The 20,784-nt window shown below is 42.3% G+C and overlaps 1 protein-coding gene across 1 annotated transcript in view; it reads left to right on the plus strand.

Moving 5' to 3' along the window:
* The first annotated feature begins 772 nt into the window (after positions 1 to 772).
* The window catches only part of arhgap36 (Rho GTPase activating protein 36), a 29,932-nt gene continuing 9,920 nt past the window's right edge, over positions 773 to 20,784 (plus strand). Inside the window, exons 1-6 of the mRNA XM_061066617.1 lie at positions 773 to 818; positions 6,576 to 6,732; positions 11,223 to 11,291; positions 16,699 to 17,021; positions 19,917 to 20,133; positions 20,266 to 20,321. Coding sequence (XP_060922600.1) covers positions 6,597 to 6,732; positions 11,223 to 11,291; positions 16,699 to 17,021; positions 19,917 to 20,133; positions 20,266 to 20,321 — 801 coding nt within the window. The 5' untranslated portion in view covers positions 773 to 818; positions 6,576 to 6,596. The remainder of the gene's footprint in view (positions 819 to 6,575; positions 6,733 to 11,222; positions 11,292 to 16,698; positions 17,022 to 19,916; positions 20,134 to 20,265; positions 20,322 to 20,784) is intronic.

Raw genomic sequence — 20,784 nt, forward strand, 5'->3', positions numbered from 1 at the left:
CTCCTTTTTCTTTCCTCCTCCTTTCTTTCTCCTCTTCTTCCTCCTCCTCCTCCTCTCTTCTCTTCACCTGCTCGTCTGTCCTTTTTATAGAGCTTTTATTTTGGTCCTGTTTTAATCCTCCTCCTGCTCCCTCCCTCCCTCCTTACCTCTGCTCCCTCCCTCTCTCCCCCAAACCACCTCCTTCTCATCCTTTCTTCTGCTCTTTCTTTTTCTTCTACTTTTTCTCCTCCCTACCTCTTCTCTCCTTTGTCAAATCCTTACCTCCTTTTCCTCATCTACTTTTTGCCTCCTCTCCTTCTCCAGTCCCGTATTAAATCATTTTCTTACTCCTTACTCCCTAAATTCTCCTTCTCTCCTTCCTACCTGTTTCTCTACTTCCACTCCCCTCTTTCCTTTTTCATATCTTGTTACACCTCCTTTGTCTTCCGTCTCTTTGCTTCCACACCCCCCCCCCCATTAATTCCCTCTCATTCTTTCCTTCACTTCCTCATCTTTCATCCTATCTCATCCTCTTCCCTCCTTTCTCTCCTCCCATCTTTCTTTTGTTTATGTTGCCAGGTCCTAATGTGGAGCCTAAACACTGCTGCTCCTCCTCCTCCTCCTCCTCTTCCTCCTCCTCCTCTCTTAATCTAACTCGCCTACCAGCCTGACCCAACCTCCCCCCCCCTCTCTTTTACTCCCTGTCTCTCTCTACCTCTCTAACTCGCTCACTCACTACTTCTCCTGCGACTCTGCTCTTTCAGCTCAGTGTTGATTTGTGTCTTTGAGCAAAGTCTGGATACACGGAGCCGAGGAATCTGCAGGAACTTTAACTGAGAGTAAGTGACGACCTGTGTGTGTGTGTCTGTCTGTGTGTGTGTGTGTCTGTGTGTGTCTGTGTGTGTGTGTGTGTGTGTGTCTGTGTGTGACTAAACCTGACCTAACTGATGAGCTTTAAATGTTGCAGACTGTCAGTGATGTCTTACAATGAGATTTATCAGTAAGTCCTTTTTTATTATTATAAATTAACTGAGGTAAAAAGCTGAATCTCCTTCAGGGGTAAGAATTAAAGGATCAGTTCTTCTCTTAGAATCTTTCCAGTTGTTTCTCATTTTTTCAATAACTCCTTCCTTTACAATGTGGTTAACTCAATGTAGAAGATATAAGAATGTGGAAAATTTAAATGTAGAATATATATAGTCTGATTCTGAGCAAAACTTTATATATTTAAACATGAACCTTCTCATTACATAGCACAACACTGAGATGCATGCACAAGCAAACACACACACACACACACACACACACACACACTCGCACATAAACACCACACTTGCACATAAATAAGCATTTGGCATCATCCCACTAATCCGCTCCTATTAGCATTCATCTGACCTAACGTTGAAGTCCAAACAGCAGAGTGTGTGATGCCCGAAAGTGTGTGTCTGTGTGTGTGTGTGTGTGTGTGTGTGCACGTTGCCAGTTTAGTCAGAACTGACACAATACCTCTGCTGTGTGGACGTGAGACTTGTTTCTGTGGCTCAGCCTGAAGTGTTTAGCGCTGCCAAGGGGCCTATTAGTGCTGCCTGTCTGTGTGTGTGTGTGTGTGTGTGTGTGTGTGTGAGATTGTGTGTTATTTCTGCTCAGTATTGGCGTGAATATAGGAACGCACCTTTGCATACTAATGCATTTGAGGCTCAGTTGTGATGTGTTTTGTGAGAACGATTTAATGAATAATGACAAAACACTGTTATCTCATTATAGAAACAATCTTTCAGGAGAACAGAACATTATTCATGTGACCATCACGTGAAATATGAAAGGGGAGGAAAGATAAAATATAATTATGTTGTCAGGGACAATGTTTTTTTCAAAGATGCGTGCTTGTCTTGTTGAGATAATGTTTATCACATGTGTATTATATCTGAACAGGCTCAATTCATGTGTCCTCTGCACAGCACATGTACATTTGACCAGGCAGCTCTGCAGTTTCCCTTTAGTTCTGGGGAAACAGGTCAGTTTATTATAGATTTGAAAGATGGAGCCTATATAATAAATCTATTGTCCATCACCCATGAAGCAGCAGAACCCTGAGGCCAGAACAGGAGACGCACAAGTGGGATCGTATGTAAAGTGTTAACTGGAATGAACTGGGAAACACAACCGGTTCATTTCTTACACAAGATCGGAAACAGATGGTTTAAGGAGTTTGTTGTGATACGTTTTTTAACATAAATACAAGGATGCAATGTGTTTAATTAACTTGTCCATGATTGGGTCGTACAAACTTATCAGAAACAAACACGTGATAGTGATGAGAACTTCACCCATCAGCTAACATGGAGGAGGCAGGAGGCAATCGAGATGTTCTGCCCCGAGGATCCAGTTCCCGAAAGCGATGGTGAAAAACCACAGTTATGTTAATTGTAATGACGACAATTAAACCTTTTCCATTTATTCAGGGAAAAACAAATTGCCTCATGAAAGACAATGAGTTGCATTTCCAATTATGGCTCATTTGCACAATCATTGCCCAGAAGTGGGAACATGTTGTCCGGGTTTAATGATGAGCAGAATAGAGACTGAGAACAGGGGATGGAGGAGAGATGGAGATTTTAAATACAACATCTGTTAGCGATCACACTTTAGCAGCCGAGGGGAAAACAAAAACACACAAACACACAAACAATAGCTCGATCTGAAAATATGCCTCTAATCACAAACACACAATTTCTTACACGTTTCGCCTCGTAACTTGTTTTTAATGCAGAGTTTGGACACAGTGAGTTTAACAGGTGCAGATTTGTGTTGGACAAATCGCTTCTCTCTGGATTTTGAACGTGAGCTTGTCGCCATAACACAATCTAGAAAATTGTGTTCACCTTGATCTGTGAGCTAGAACATCCAGAAATGTGAAAGAACAACAGTTTGTAATATCAACATTGTCTTCATGTTAAAGAACTTCACGTTAACATCTGGCAAAACTGAAATAGTGACTCATCAGTTAACTCTCTTTTCTGGAGCATGTGTTTCTGTGCAGAGATGTTTGGGTGAAGTGTAGTTTTCCTTCATTCCTCCGTCTTCCTGTGTGGTTTCTCCGTCATGTGGTTTGAATCCTCTCTCTTCTTCGGGTCCTGCAGTTGGACAGAAAGCAGGCGGCCGGGAGCAGGACTTAAATTGTCTAATCTTCTCGTCAGATCTCTGAAAGTCGACCCCCGAACTTCGAAGAACCACATCAGTGTAAAGAATCTCAAACACGCAGTTGATCCCTTGGAATTTGGGTTTTTATTTTCTCCTGAATATTCAACAAATATCACCTCAAAATCCCACGTGAGAGTTTCCTGGTCTGTGTTCTGGTTTATTGGAATGTTTTTGTATTAAATTACCGTCTGTTGAAATATGATTCTGCACCGCAAACAAACAAAAGAGCCAAACAACAATGTAGCGTCTAGACTTTTCATTGACCTTTCTTTGCAGAATGACCTGAAGGATAATCTGTTACATTTTGGATCAGATCTAGGATTAATTTTCCACTTTTCTTTAAACATGGCAAGTTGGGATCAGATCAGCTTTTGCGGGGTTATGACCTCTGAGTGGTCTCCTCCTTTTATAATCATCTCCTCTGTATTAAAGGTAATATCACGGTTATGAGGAAGTTTGAATCTCAGGACATTCAATACGCTGAAGGACAAAACAAATTGATTATCTCCCAGAAACACACAGAGGTTTGAATAACTTGCTTAAATAAACCCGTTAGTTAAGGTTAAGTTATGTTCAGCCACAGACGTAACCCGACTCTGGAAATGGAAAAACCCTGTTGTGAGTTAGAATAACTACTCATAACTAATCGTCATGCAGCTGTGACGTTGGAAAACTCCATGAACTAATAAACTGTGTCCTGCTCGAGTGATTCATGTTTGAATTTTCACCACAAGGAACGAACGAGGTCTCAGTGACGCTCGACAGAATCTGGGCTCTGATAGAACATCACCTCAAATATTCTGTTACCTAAGAAAGAAGACGAATATATCAAAACGATAACAGAAGCCTAATTTAGTTTTTAGAATCTTTTGAATGCTGCACAGACTTCAAAATAAAAGCAAACTCACTTCCTGCCTTAAATATATACCAGTGACAACCAGGCGGTTTATTCTGAAGGTCGATTCTTCCCTTAGACACCAAACCAAATCTGTGCATTTTTCTTTTTACACGCGTGACGATGTCGACCTCTGAACCAACGCACAAGTTCACCGTCTCTAAAAAAAGCCCGAGCGTGAGTCGTGACACTTTCCCTAAAGGTCACGACTAACCGACGACCTTTCACAGCAGAAACCATCGTTCCCACAGCTTCGTTTACAGCTGAACCACTTTGTCACTTTTTAACAGACGACCTCTGTGGTTCACCCACTTTCACCACAGTCTGCTTGTCTGGTTACGTTTAGCATTTAGGGCCGAGGCAATTTTCCCCAATCAGGCTGAGCTGTGGGCTGAGACCCCCCCCCCCCCCGCAATTACAGACATAAGACAGTCACACAGATGTATACGATCACATAATTGAAGAAGAGGAGGATGAGACTGAACTTCAATGAAGATAAAGTGAAGTAGAGAATAACCCTGGAAACGAGACTTTTTGAGGAGTAGCGTTAAATCGATACAAACATAATTAAGACCTACTTTAACTCATTTAAGTTCTAGTTCGTAATATTTCAACATATTTAAGACCCTCAGAAATTCGGGTTATGAAACTTTTCCTGCTGCGTTGGTTCATTTAAATCTAAAGTTCCTTCTGCCTGAGTTCCCGTCCTCAGCAGTTTCCCGTGTGTATCGAGGTCATATAGATTAGTCAAAGATTAGAATAAGAACTCTTATAGTCGGGAAATGTTTCCGTCAGGGTTTTAAAACTCACATGTGTGTGACTCCAGCTTTGTGAGTAAAGACAGAATCCAACAATTAAAAGCTTTTCAGCGATGATGAAACTCGTTCCACACGTTTCAGCGTTTCAGCTTCATTCCTCAATCAGTCGCATCTTAATCCTCGTTACGTAAGACGAGTTCGAGCGGTCGCTCCCGGCGCCGTTCATCAAAAGAGACTCTGTGGCTGAACGGCAACGAATGATGTCATCACCCTGATCCTCACTCACACGTGGGAACTCGGCTAATTTCACACAGAAGGCTCTGTCTTCTATTTAGGACGAGTAGGAATGTGTGAAAACAGATGTGACTGTTATTTAATAACACAAACAAATAAGACGGATATCATCCCCATCTGTTTCTTAGATCGGATCTCTATGGAGTTTCACCATATTTTGAATATACAGTCAAATGCAAATTAATTTTAAATCCTTTGTGCATGAACATGAGTCTGTAAAAAGCCTGTTTCCCTTCAACTCCAGTATATTCCACTCTGGTATCGATTAGTTGGTTCTGGCTCCTCATTGAGATCTTTGTCGTGTTGCAGAGTTAGATTTTCATTTTCTTTGGTTCTTTTACGTTTAGAACTCTGTGTTCAACAACCTTCTAATTAACATCGAGCCGCCCACGTTGAATTCCTTCTCTGTTTTGATTTAGATGCTTTTGAGCAAAACTCCTCAGATTCAATTAAAAGTTTCTCTGGGTTCACTTTTAGTCTTTATGGTTTTTATCACAAAAACCATAAAAACCCATTTGTTTTGTCTGTTTTGTTGAACATGTTGTGAATCTCTGACCTCAGATCTGGTTTGTGTTTGTCTGGATCTCGTTAACCAGCGGTCCCACACTCTCGCTGCCACTCGACTCCCACACTCTCTCACATTCACTTGTGATTTTTTCTGTTCTTTTGTTTCCACCGTCTCTGTTCAAACCTTTAATATCCTGCTTCACCTCCCAGTTCTTCATTATTCTCTCCGTCATGGCCACAGCTGCTCGTGATGGTCCCGGTCCACCTGCAGTTCAGTGAGGAGCTGGTGGTGAAAGCCTTCAGAATAAAGCTCCATCCACACTAATGCAGATGTTTAGCAGTGTTTTAAAAGAATGATCAGAATATCTGTTCAAAATCGTATCTGTCGTAAAGCTGCAGGAGAAGAAAAAGCCTTAAAACGAATATCCTGAAACATTGTTAGAAGGAGTTCAGTCTGTACGAGATTATTTACTGTTCAGAGGTTTCCACAGAAAAGGAGAAAACTGAATGTTGGTCACTCAATGTGTTTCACGCTTCAGGAAATCAAACCGTCCACCAGAGAGTTTCTACTGTTTTCTGTTCTGGTTGCTTGACCCTGATTTCAATGGTTTTCATTAGACCCCAGAGTCTTGTCCACAATGGAGCATGTTTTTCTTTCACTTCCTTTATTCGAGTCTTTCCCTGGGATTGTGATGTGACTGCTGATGTTGGGGAACGATAGATTTTCCGTCACTGATGCAATAGAAATGTTCTGTTTTCGCCGTTTGAAGCTTTTGTTCCTTTAAGAACTTGATGGTTGATTGATTGTGATTAACGACTCACAGAACCTGTGTTGTACGGTTGCTTGGTCGTCATTTGTCTTTGGAAATCCTCCATCTACCTTTTTTAAAAGTCTTTCCCTGTCCCTGCCTCGCTAACCCGTCGCTCTCGCCCCCCCGCAGGGCGACCACACGTGGGCGACCATGTTGGGTCAGAGCGTGCGGCTGCAGCCGGTGACCATCCAGAGCCTGTCGGAGCTGGAGCGAGCCCGGCTACAGGAAGTGGCCTTGTACCACCTGGAGGAGCGAGACCTGGACTTCAAGATCAGCATCCCTAGAGGTAAGAGAATAAACATAAAGGGCATGATGGGGATTTTGAATTGTTTCCAAATCATATTTATGGTCTATTTGACTCTTAAAGGGACTCTTACCTTTGTTGCATTTTTACACTTTTTGTGGATAAGGTAAAATTGGTATTAATAAGGTAATGACACTCTAAAATGCAAGACAGACCCACCAGGAGTAAAAACAATTATTTCACTCTCATAATATTTAGTGAAAACTTCAACCAATAAAATTCTTCGGACCGAAGGACCTTATTGGCCGACAGACCTGTCTGTTTGCTGCATGGACATGCAGGTTTTCCGTCTGCTTCTTGTGGCGCATTCGAGCCCGCGTCATCAAGGCGTATATATATATATATATATCATATATATGTGAATGTAAATGTATATAACTTACCAGTGCTTCTGAATCCGAATCCATTGCTTTGGTAAACAAAAACTCACGTGCGTGCGCGGAGGCAGTAGGTTGTAAGTCTGCTTGTAAATAAAGTTTCTTCAAAAAAACACCGCGGATGGGAACGAGGGGGTGGGGCATTGGAGGAAGGCGGGATGATTTGAATGTGCTGTAATTCTCAAATGCAACAAAGGTAAGAGTCCCTTTAATGGACCATCATTTACTAAATGAAGGCTTGAAACTTGAGATTGAGACATAAGCTCCTGAGGAAAAGTTAGTCATTTTCAACATGGCGTCACTTCCTGGACCCGGAGTCTACGTCCATGTTTATAAGAGGTTAAAACACAGGGGTCGCGACCTCATGATAACGTGGGTGTAATGTCATCAAAGTGAATGTAAATAGTTCGTCCTGCTCACGATGACGAGGTCGACTCGGCGCCAGTTGAAGGATAAACATCCGTCTCAGAGTGAAGTGAGGAAGACTCCGGTGAGAAGCTTGTGCTCAGAGACGACTTCTGTACTGGAGTGAACGAACTGAGGTGTCGATTCTGATTAGAAAAGAGCAAAGATTTGTTTATTTATCTGGAAAATACCTGAACTATCTCTAGAGCTCAGGTCAGTGTTGAGCCTTCTGTTATCTGGGAGGCTGATGAGGACACTTTCTTTAATTTGTGAGGATTAAAAGCAGATATTTGATTTAGTTTTTTTTATTAAAACAGATTTTCAGTGATGTGAAGCTTCTTTAAACTCCAGAATCAGTGTTGATGCTTCTCTGGTTTGGATGAAATGATATAAATTCTCCTTCACATGATCTCATCTGTTTTTACTTTGATAAGGACACATTTTAATCTCATGGAGTTAAAACAACTACAACTCAGTACCATTAAAGGAAAGAACAGTGATGAAGGACGAGGACGTTCCAAAGATAACATGAGGAACATGATGATAACACGTTAATCTGAATAATTCAATCCGACATGTATCACGGAGTAAGGGGAATAATTCATGCACTAGAAGTGTCCTATTTTCGGAGATTGGATTCATAAACAATCAGGATTCCTTCAGGTTTACTACACATCCAGTATTTCTTCTAAACTCTGGCTCAAGCTGTTATTTATAATCTTTAGTGACCTTGTTTTAGTCTTAGGAGAAACTTCCATCTTACATTTCAGCAGAACTTTATTATCTGAGACGTGACATTCGATTTACAGTCACTGACTCAATCTGTGTTTGTGAATCTCTTTCTCCAAATCGGTTCCGGCTCACAGATCTGTTCCGACGGCAAAAAACCAGAATCACAGGATCGATGTTGACTTGTTTGTTTGTGAGAACGGAGCTTTGAGGCTAAACTCCCACTGACCTTTGACCTTGCATTGATTTTAAAGAGGATTTTTTTTGAGTTTATCTGTCTGGTTTTGAAGACATTAACTTGTCTTTGTCCATCTGAACTCTGAAGCACTAAATAGATCCAATGAAGCGAGAGAGAATCACCAGGAAACCGTGAATCTGTCAAACACCTCAAACGACTGGAGAGACCCCGAGGGTTTCACTCGTGTTTATCGGGGGTGAAGGTCACAGGGGTCACAGTGTAGAGGCAGATTCAAGAAGCTGATTGTCGGAGTGTGTGTGTGTGTGTGTGTGTGTGTGTGTGTGTGTGTGTGCCAGCAGCTTTCTCTTGTGAGACAGTTGGTATGTAAACCTCTTTTCTCAGACTCTACCGCTCTCTCTCTCTCTCTCTCTCTCTCCCTCTCCCATGCTGTTGTTCTCTCTCAGGATGATTAACCTTTGACCTGCTCTGACCACGTTGCTCTTTCAGACAGCGCCGCTCGGTTATAACCTCCTCGGTCGTCCCAGCGACTGTAAACAATCAAACCGAGCGTGACGGCTGCAGAGTTTCAGTTTTTACAGTTGAATAATAATTTCCACATCAGTGCCTGGTCTGTTCCTTCAGATCCGTTTTTCTAAGTGTGGGAATCGTCCTCCTCGGTGTCTCCCCTGAGGTCGAATCTCCGCGGTCCACTCAGAGTCTGTCACGGCCTCATCCTCACCCCCTTCCCCCCCCACCACCACCACCACCACCACCACCACGCCGCCCGCTCCTCGCTCCTCTCCTCTCTTCCCGCTTCTCTCCATCCCACAGATCTTTCTTTAGATCCTCCTCCTCCTCCGTCTTGTTCACTTTCCTCTTGAGGAATCTGCGCAATTAAATCCTCTTGGGGGTGGGGGGGGGGGGGTTTACTAGCATATTTATGTCCTGCACATGCATGGCCTCACGCGCTGGTATTTTAATAAACGGTACGTGTGCATGAGTGTGTGACTGCTGTGTGTTTCCTTGCTGACAGGTCGGTGGTTGTGAGACGTATTAGTTGTGGTGAAGAGTTCGTTCTCATGCCCCTGGTCCTCTGGTTCTCTACTGGGACCAGCTCCCTCTCCCAGTGATCCCAATTCTAACTCAATACATATTAATAGCCAGATGCAGAATGATGGATTCAGGTGACTGGAAACCAGTTCATCACCCATGATGCATTTCACCAAAACCTTCTGCCAAGAACGAACAATGATGCAGGAGAAATCTATTTGAGTCTGTTTTCATTGGACGCTCTGCACCGGCCTGTTCTCCTTCATCCTCTCTGCATGTGTGTGAGTGTGTGTGTGTGTGTGTGTGTGTGTGTGTGTGTGTGTGTGTGTGTGTGTGTGTGTGTGTGTGCGTCACGTCATCGCACTTTGTTCATACATGTGTACAAACACCCGTCGGCTGGAGGTGGCGTGTGTGTGGAGGGAGGGGCCAAGCGCTTTGGAAATAAACCTCAATTTCCTGCAGTCATGGGAATTTGACCCCTTTTTATCCCGATGGAACACACACACACAGACACACACAGACACACACAGACACACACACACACACACACACAGACACACACAATCGGTTCTGACTTTCCCTGTGATTGCATCAGTATCACACGTCTTCCAGGACGAGCAGGGAACTCCGATCCGCCCTTAATAAGGAGAAGACCCAACTGTTGGATCATTGATTTCCAAACAGCAGCTTCACGAATCCAAACAATGGCTCCTTCCACGTAAACCCGGACCGAGGAGGATGCAGGGCTCGTAAAGAGAAAAGAAAAGAGAGAGGGCTGTAAACACAGACTCACACTGAGCTGCTATAACAAATGTCTGACACACAAACACTTACTGCTATAAAACGTGACTGTTGCCGAGCTGGAAAAGGTCTCCAGTTATTTATAGAAATGCCAAACACGGAGAAATGCAGTTTAATGTTTACATTGCAGCGTACATGTCTCCTTTTATAAATCAGTGTCCTATTTAGATTCATATTGTTTTTCTACGTCAACACAGGAATTCTCTTCAAGTGGCCGATCAAAGCATTAACATCCCAAATGTTAACTTTACATTTTCCTTTACTTTCTTGCCCGTAAACATAGGTTTTCACTGTTTATTCCCCTTCTTCTTTGGACTTTCCTCATCACGTGCACAAATAATCACACACACACACACACACACACACACACACACACACACACAGACACACACACTCCAAATCCCTTTGTCTCTCACGGCTGTTCAAACAAACTCCGAGGTCTCGTCCATTGTGGCGGCTCGACTCTATTCTTAGGAGCGAGAGAGAGAGAGGAGCAGAAAGATAATAACTGAAGGAGAAAAGGTCGTAATGAGGTCTGTGTGTATTCTAGAGAAAGAGGGGGATGTTAATAAAAGAACGAGGTTCCGTTGTATAGATGAGTATTTGTGTAGTGATCCTGCATTAGTGGGCGATACACATGGAAGAACTTGTGCTTGTGTGTATATATACACACTTAATAGCTAAATAAATAAGACAGGAGACCAAATAGAAAACAGTTGAATCATCGTAGACAGAAACAAATGATCTCTGGGATATTTTAGTCTTATTTTTGTACAACGGGAGCAAAATGGATAATATCAGATCTTCTGGGAGAAACCAAGATGGCAGAACTCTCATTTGAAATGTTCTAACTTCATATTGAGGCGATGGGAGGAGGTGGAAAGGTGTCGTCCATCTTTTGTTTACATTCTAATCTTGTCTTTTCTCCACAGAAATCCACAAACGGAGAAAATCCCTGCGCCGGAAGTTCGACTCCTTCTCGAAGGAGAAGAAGGAGCGAGGTGAGTTTCACACGTAAACACAGACGTGTGGTTTGTCTGCTTCTGATCATCTAGGTTCCCATGTGACTGTGTTGTTCTTCCATAAAGCTGCTCTATGACCCGACCCTGTTTCCTCCCAGTGAGAATCGGTCACAGGACAAAGTCTCTTCTGTCGCCTGGACCGGTTTCACCACCATCGCTGACGTCCACTGGGTTTCTTCTTTCCCACTAACGGTCTCACACACACTTGAAACGCTGTGTTTATGCAGCTCGAGAGGTTTGAGTCTGACTCTGACTCACGCTGGGTTCACTCAGTCCTGCTCCACTTCCATTGTTCCCATCGTCTCTCCTGCGTCGTTACACACAAACCGAACAAAGAACGAAAAACAAACAACCGCTGATTCAGAAGAGTTTAATGTGGTTCCTGGAATAAACAAGCTCCTGGTAAAATACGTTATTTATCACTCCTACACAGATTAAAGGTTCCTGTGCCTGTTTTGCATCTGAGGTAGTTGATTAAAGTTTGTTTTATCGTCTGTATTTTAGTGATGAAACAAGCGACGGCCTCTTGATTTATTGGATTCAAGGTTTTGGGGAAATCAAAGGCACAAATCATGAGCTGGATGATTGTGCCTTTGTTCATTTGTGTGTTTATTTTACATGGAAATTTGTGGAGTCACATTTAGGAGACTGATATCGAGTAATCGCGCTGGAGAATACAACTTTATTCTTGAAATCTCAGTTATACTTAGGCTTGCAAATAGGCGGAAAGTTTCCGGTAAATTTCCGGAAACTGTCCATGGGAAGTTTAGCACGGGAATTTTGACAAAAAAAAATATACGCAAATTAAACGCTGAGCAATAAAAACATCATTCAAAACTCTATTTTAAAGCTGTATGAAATGCAGCACACACTGTAGGTTGAGTTCCAACCCTCCACTGTGCATTCTTCCATCACATGCACAGATAACTCCCAGCATCCTTCACTCTACAGCAGGGCTGTTGAGGCCTGTTGTAGAGTGAAGGACTAGTCAGGTAAGTTTCCATGATATTACTGGAGAAAATATATTAGCATGCTGATTGAGGATTGTTCATCTGTTCATCTAGCCTATTTCCATACATTTATCTATCAATTGTAAAATATGTTTACAGACGATTCTAATTGTTTCGCTAACTATTTATATCTCTGGCATTGCATTAAGGCTTTTTTATAAACTTTTTTCTCATCTTATTCTACAGAACAATGCCACGTGCACTCTCTCATGTGTGGAGACATTTCACCCCATCCAATGTAGAAGGAAAGGCTGTGTACATTTGCAAATACTGTGCAAAGACCTATGTTAAGAATGACACAACGATGCAGAAGCATATAGTCAAGTGCCCAAAGTTTCCTCAGGGCTCAAATCAGCCTATGACAAAACAAAATGTTTATATTTATGTCTGTATATGACAAGGTAAATACAGTTAGTATAAATTACCCACAACATTTCCTGTTTATTCCCGTTTATTCCCATATATTCCCGTTAATTCCCGTTAATTCCCATGGAAAGTTTCCAACTTTGAATATTCCCGGAATTTTGCAACCCTAGTTATACTATATATTATTTGTACTTTCAAATGAAAGAAAAACCAGAAATCTCATCTTTCCTACGAGCCCAAAACAAACCGCCTCCACAAACCGTCTCCGTCTCGCTTCACGCAGATTACAGTTCCCACGGTGTAATCCCCTCACATGTAATCTGCTACCTGCCGACCCCTGGGGGTCACGCAGCCGCGGCCTGGTAGTGGAGGAGCGGCGCCAGCAGGAGCGGCGCCAGGTCCCGATGTTCTGAGTTTTGATTAGCAGGGTTAGCTGCAGCTAAGAGGCTGGAGGCAGGATTTACAGACATCCTGGGAATGTGTTTGTGTGTCTGTGTGCATTGGCTCCTTTTCTGACCTGCCGGAGGTAATCGCCTGAGAATCGAGAACATCTCTTTATTAGAGGTTTGGGGAAACATTGGCAGATGATTCCCTGCATGTGTCTCTCACTAAGAGGAGAGGTAAAGAATAAAGGAGATGGAGAATAAACCGGAGCAACATATCAGGGCTGATATCAACATTAATAAGATCCTCTGTGTTTCTCAATTTGTTTTATATAGATCATGAAACGCTCCTGACTCCTTGTTACTTAGAGCTGAACTCATGAATCTTGTGTTTGGGAAACTCCTGTGACGTCAGACACGTGAGTTCCAGACGCACGGATTCCTCAGCTTCTCCGTGCCTCACCTTCTCCTCTTTCTAACACAACACAGTTTTCCCTGCAGCCTTACGACCGTTCCTCTGCTTCCTGTAAAGTCGCTGCTTTGTTTTCCCGCATGTTTCCCTGGAGTTTACCTAGAGGACAGGCCGTGTTAACCAAACACCAGCTTTTTAAAAGCATTGATCCCCGGAGGAGCAATTTCCGCGTCCAGCTGCTTCTGTGGAGACAGACGGAGACGAGCGAGTGCTGAGCAGCTTCTAAATTTATCTCCTCCATGTCTTCCAGGAACAGACAATGAGCTGCAGGGGAACAATCAGACGTGAACTTTTCACTCACGTGCAGCTGCTTCCCTGTCGGACGTTTAGTATTTACTGTCCCGGTCACTCAGGACATGCATGTGTAAACCATGTAGCTTCAGAGACATGATCTGAAGTTGTACATGTGTGTGTGAGCAACTGGACCTGCTTGTGTTTCCTGAAGATGTTTCACTTCTCGTCCAAGAGGCTTCTTCAGATCTCACCAACTTATATCTTTATTTATCTGTCGACAGAAATAGATTTTTATCAATCAACACAAAGACGTTCATTGTGCTACAATAAGGTTTTGGTGGAAAAGTCACTTTGTGTTTTAATACCATCATTAATTAATAAAGCATTTCCAATATCGATATATTGACTTTTTAAAAGATTTGAAACATAAGATATCGTTATCAAACCCTCATGAAAAATACATTAAATTAAGGATTGAAAGTGATATTGATATTAACCATAAGCTTAATTGTTAATAACTGACATTAAAGGAGATAACATAAATCTGCGAAAGGCTTATTTGCTTGATCTTAATCGGCCAATAAGGCATAAAGTGGTCTGGCTCTATTCCTAATTTCTGAACTAAAGGAAGTCATATATAATAAAAAATCTAAGCAGTTTCATGATGATTTTACAGAAGAAAGTTGCCAGTAAACTTTGAGCATAAGATAAGCATAAAAATTAAACAGAATAAATTTGGAAACATGTAAAGCTACGATTTAGACAAATATTCATCTCCTGAAACTAAATAGTGTAAAACTCCACTGAGAAACTAGAACCATTGAGTTTCTGCACCGCTGCTAAAGAAAAGAACGAATCAGATCAAAATCCCCTAATGAACTTTGTGTAATTGAAAGATTTGTTAAGTGAGAACTTGTCCTTTGTGTCCTGAACATGTGAAGCTCGTCCTGACGCTTGTTTCCACTTTAACTCTCTGTTGAATTTATCAAACTAATGAAAAGAGGATCAAATCTCCGGCCAACATTTCTCTACCTCTGCACTCACAGACGTCCTGACTCTGAGAAGTGAACACGTCCACGCCGCTGCAGCCGTTTATTAAATCCTCAACCGTTCATTTCCAACGCGTCCAGCAGGAGCTGAGCTGCCGCTGCCAACAGACGTCAGGCCTGAGGAATAATCACCAGCTTACTGATCAAACAAGGCCATCAAGTGCAGCTGGAGATACATTAACCTGTGACATGAGCCCGGCGCCTTGGCAGGACCGAGTGTCTCCTGGGGACCGCAGGAACAAAACATCTTCCAGCCAAGTTGAAGACAAACGGATCCATCAGAGATCAGAGCAAATCAATCTGCTTTAAGACAGATAGATAGATAGATAGATAGATAGATAGATAGATAGATAGATAGATAGATAGATAGATAGATAGATAGATAGATAGATAGATAGATAGATAGATAGATAGATAGATAGATAGATAGATAGATAGATAGATAGATAGATAGATAGATAGATAGATAGATAGATAGATTACTTTATTCATCCCTGAAGGGAAATTAAGTTTAATAGCAGCTGGTATATTTGAATACAATAAAATACAATAGAATAAAATAAAAAATATTGAGGTAGAAAGAATAAAAAACAGAAACACAAGATAAATAGGTAGATAAGGTGCAGTGGCAAGATGATGGTAATAGTACTGATGATATGATGGTAATGTTATTGTTAGACAGTATATAAAAATAGTACAGTATATATAGTATAAAATATAACATAATATAACATAATATATATTTATATATGATAGTAATTATACCAATATAATAGCAGTATATAGTAATAATGGCAGCAACAGTATATATAATTAATATAGTATATATATTTAATAAAGAATCGCTGATATTAAAGCTCAGAACATGAAGGGGAAGTGACGTCCGTCATAAAGGACAAAGGTGCAATCCCTGCATCGTCCTGCAGGGTTCGTTCCACCTGACCCAGGAACCACTGAGAACAAATCTGAGTTTCTACCAAGGAACCAAGGAACCGAGGTTTCTCTGCTCTGACCTCAGAATGCTGTAATTTATTCATCTTTTCATAGAGAAACAAGATATTGCATCTATCGCTTTATTTAATGTCACAAACCATCAGGCCCTAGCACTGATCAAAGGTCAGGTGAGGCCCTATTGAAATTGTAAGGATTATTAATATTCAGGCAAATGAATTGGCTTTTTGAGGGCTTTACCATGCTCAACTTCTTACCAACATTTGCAGAAAGTTAAAAAGTGGTAAAAATGTACGTATTCTGAAGGAATTTTCAATGGGCGTCGCAAAATGGCTCAACGGTGCCCCCCCGAGACCCCTGGAACGTGTTCACATTGACCGATCTTCACAAAAATTAATTTTACTTATATTTCCTCAGTTCTCTGAGTTGTTCCCGTGTCACGTTCTGATCTAAGTCTTTGTTGTGGTGCTACCTCACCTCTCTCTGGACTCTTACTGATCAGGAAGTGCGTTCGCTTGTTGTGGTCATGTGACGCACCCGAGCGAAGGGATTCCCGGGGGTTTTGGGCGAACTCCTGCAGCGGCGGCGGCCGGCGACCTCGCTCGTGTCGCGGGTCGCTGGCGCCGCGGTTAAGCCCGTATCAGTCTGAGTGCGATGTCTGCTCTGTGGCCGCGGCGGCTCTAACGGGATTAACCTGTTGATCGCCCGCTTACCCGCTCGCTCCGGCCACGCTGTCTATTCTTACACCGCTCGGCCACCTGACCCGGGAATCCCTGTGTGAAAGGTCAATGAGGTCTTTGTAGTAATAACGTCTTTCTGTTTTGAAAGGAGGCGATTAAATATCCTTCCATGATGTCAGAGGTTTTAAATGTCCTCTTTCTAACATCGTGTCCCTTCTCTCTCTCTCTCTCCTTCCATCAGAATCGGCTCAGAAGGCGTTCGGCATCCCGCTCTCCCAGGTCATCGCCAACGACCGGGCCTACAAGCGGCAGCAGGACGCCCTGAAGGAGAGCCGGCGGGACTGCCTGGACCTGGAGGCCAGCGTGCTGCGCTTCCGGGCCGAGAAGCGTCAGTTCTTCAACGGGAGCAAACCGCTGGTCGGCGCCTCGGCCATCACGGGCGGCGGCGGCGGCGTCCCCGGGTCGCCCTCCACCAACTCCGTGGCCCCGGCGCCCATCTTCGAAAACCAGAACAAACCGATGTCGCCCACGTTTCTGGATAACAGCGGCCGGGGGCAGAGGAGGGTGAGACCACACACACACACAGACACACACAGACACACAAAGTGAAAGTGATGCAGAAGGAGGTTTTGACCTTTTCACTTCACGAGGTTCAGTCCCTGGTTTGTTTTTTAAATTCCTGATTTAATCGTTCAGTGTTTTTCTTTTTCCTTTGTTTGGTTTTTTGTGGTTTTTGTAAGAGATTCAAATTCTCTTATCGGTGAAATGAAAACTGGCAGCACTGTTGTTCCTCTTTGCCAACTGTGTGTGTGTCTGTGTGTGTGTGTGTGTGTGTGTGTGTGTGTGTGTGTGTGTGTGTGTGTGTGTGTGTGTGCGTTCTGTAATGAAGGTTTCCAGTTCAGCCAGTTAATCTCTGGCTTCATCTCCAGCTGTAAACATTTTCACAACCAATTCCTCAGTTTCCAAAGTTGTGTGTTTGTGTTGTGGTGCTGTGTGTGTGTGTGTATTTTTACCTTTTCTGCACTGATGTGAAAGCAGTGGTTACGTTGAGCCTGTAATAAGTGTCATTACAGCCTCATAGCATCTTAATGGAACCTGAAGCAGCCGTGAGATGCAGCTCACTGAGGAAAACACACACAGACACACACACAGACACACACACACACACACAGACAGACACACACTTGGCTGGACAGAGTGAAGGATGATGCAGCAGCAGCTCGGTGTCGTTTTGGTTTCTGCAGATTCAAGCTGGAGAATAATGAACCTTTCTGTTAATGATATTTATTTTTATATATATATATATATATTGATATTTGGCCACTTACAGCAACAGAATAATATAATAAAACCCTGAGTTGTGGGTTTTGAGCTTTTGTAGATGATCTCAGACAGAAAAGATGGAACAAATCTTTGTTTTGTTGGCAGACGGAAGATTATTGGGGCCAGGAATACGAAAAAATGAAAGATTAAAGCCAACAAATCTATTTGGAGCCGTGACTTTCATGCTCAGGAGAAAGTCGTCACCACTAGGGTTGCAAAGGGGCAGAAAGTTTCCGGTAAATTTCCGGAAACTTTCCACGGGAATATTAAGCTCGGGTATTTTGGGAATGTTGGAAAAAAAAAATTATACGCAGATTAAACGCTGAGCAATAAAAACATCATTCAAAACTCTATTTTAAAGATGTATGGAACGTTGAGTTTCAACCCTCCACTGTGCATTCTTCCATCACATGCACAGATAACTCCCAGCATGCTTCACTCTACAGCAGGGCTATTGAGGCCTGCTGTAGAGTGAAGGACTAGTCAGGTAAGTTTCCATGATATTACTGGGAAAATATATTAGCATGCTGATTGAGGATTGTTCATCTGTTCATCTAGACTATTTCCATTCATTTATCCATCAATTGTAAAATATGTTTACAGACGATTCCAATTGTTTGGCTAACTATTTATATCTCTGGCATTGCATTAGTGTTTTTTTACAAACTTTTTTCTCATCTTATTCTACAGAACAATGCCACGTGCACTCTCTCATGTGTGGAGACATTTCACCCCATCCAATGTAGAAGGAAAGGCTGTGTACATTTGCAAATACTGTGCAAAGACCTATGTTAAGAATGACACAACGATGCAGAAGCATATAGTCAAGTGCCCAAAGTTTCCTCAGGGCTCAAATCAGCCTATGACACAACAAAATGTTTATATTCATGTCTGTATATGACAAGGTAATACAGTTAGTATAAATTACCCACAACATTTCCAGTTTATTCCCCGTTAATTCCCGTTAATTCCTGTATATTCCCATGGAAAGTTTCCAACTTGGAATATTCCCGGAATTTTGCAACCCTAGTCACCACAGACTTTCTGCTCATTTCTTTTCATTTTGAATAAATCTCTTCTCAGTTCTGAGTTCCACTTGGTTGCTGCTGGAATTTCCTCTGTCGCTCTGCGTTGGAAATGATTTTCAGGTCTCAGACAAGATGATTCATGTTCCTGTGGAATATTAGTTCTCAGCTCCTCTGATATTTATTGGATGGCAGCGTGAAGGATGAGGGATGAAAAAAAAACACGGACATCCATCATAAAACGTTCTTTCCATCTTCTGCTGCCAGTTCATCCATTTGTTTCTCTTCTCTCTCTCCGTCCTGTCGTCTCCATCGTGTCTGTTTTTCAAATGTCCCGTTAATCTCCAGCGTCTCACGTCCACACTTTGTCCTCGTCCATCATCAGGACCTTTAATAAATTCATCTCTCTTGCAGGTGGAGGCACACGTTGCTTATTAGGAATATAAATTCATACCCTGGGTTTTATTCCTTATTTAATGCAATTCTTTTTGTTTATAAAGTCTTTTTCAATTTCGACTTTTTCCATTTCCCTAAAAATTAGAGCACTGTAATGTTTGAAATATGAACTATTTAATGCAATTCGAAATATATGAAAGCAAAAATGTCTGGTATCAGATTTGAATATTAATATCTGAAATGTATAACCTGGTAAATATTTAAATCTTAAACTCACCTCAGGTCCATTTATAAGTTTGTTGTGGATCTTTCAATAAATAAAAATAACTAAGTGAACTTTAAGGTGAAACTTTTTGTTTATAAAGTCTTTTAAATTGAGATTTTTTTCCATTTCCCCAAAAGTAAGAGCACTGCAGTGTTGGAATATGAACTTGTTGCCATCTAGTGGAAAAATTAGTTATTGCATTTAGAGTATCACTTGTATACAGAAATATATTATTTAGTAAAGAATTGACGGCTGGATTCAGAAAGTATCACAAAGTTTATTTAATAAAATGAGAAAATCCGCACATCCAGAAACTCTTTAATTAATCAGAGTTCTCTCCTCCTCCTCCTCCTCCTCCTCCTCCTCCTCCTCCTCCTCCTCCTCCTCCTCCTCCTCCTCCTCCTCCTCCTCCTCCTCCTCCTCCTCCTCCTCCTCCTCCTCCTCCTTCAGGGAGGTCTGTCGGTGGACTCCATCTCCGACCTGGTGGAGTCCCAGTCCCGGCTGCTGGAGGCGCTGCAGCTCTCCCATCCGGCCGAGCTGGAGCTGAAGAAGTCTCAGGCCGGCGGCTCGTCCGAGGGCCGGACCCAGACCAAGCTGAGCCTGAACCCCATCTACAGGCAGGTGCCCCGGGTGCTGGAGCGGTGCTGCAGCCACATCGAGAACCACGGTCAGAAATCAGCCTGTAGAGACTCAAACTGTAGATCCAGATGTGTGGATTCACAGTAAAAGACATGATTCTTAGATTTAATCTGTGTAAATGCACATTAATAAATCGTGGATGTGGATTTTGTCGCCTCAGGTCTTCAGACTGTCGGGATCTTCCGGGTCGGCAGCTCCAAGAAGAGAGTGAGACAGGTGACGAGTTCATTTATTCACAAATACATAAGTAATAAAACACGAGCACGATATAAAACTGACAAAACAACAGAGGAGAAACGTGTGATTTACTTTAAAAGTTTTTATTTTGGAATTGGAGAGAGAGAGAGAGAGAGAGAGAGAGAGAGAGAGAGAGAGAGAGAGAGAGAGAGAGAGAGAGAGAGAGAGAGAGAGAGAGAGAGAGAGAGAGAGAGAGAGAGAGAGAGAGAGAGAGAGAGAGAGAGAGAGAGATTACTTTATTCATCCCGAAGGGAAATTAAGTCATCATAGCAGCCGGTATATTTGAATACAATAAAATACAATACAATAAAATAAAAAATATTGAGGTAGAAAGAATAAAAAACAGAAACACAAGATAAATAGGTAGATAAGGTGCAGTGGCAAGATGATGGTAATAGTACTGATGATATGATGGTAATGTTATTGTTAGACAGTATATAAA

The sequence above is a fragment of the Limanda limanda genome, chromosome 22 (genome assembly GCF_963576545.1).
Source record: "Limanda limanda chromosome 22, fLimLim1.1, whole genome shotgun sequence".
Lineage (NCBI taxonomy): Eukaryota > Metazoa > Chordata > Actinopteri > Pleuronectiformes > Pleuronectidae > Limanda > Limanda limanda.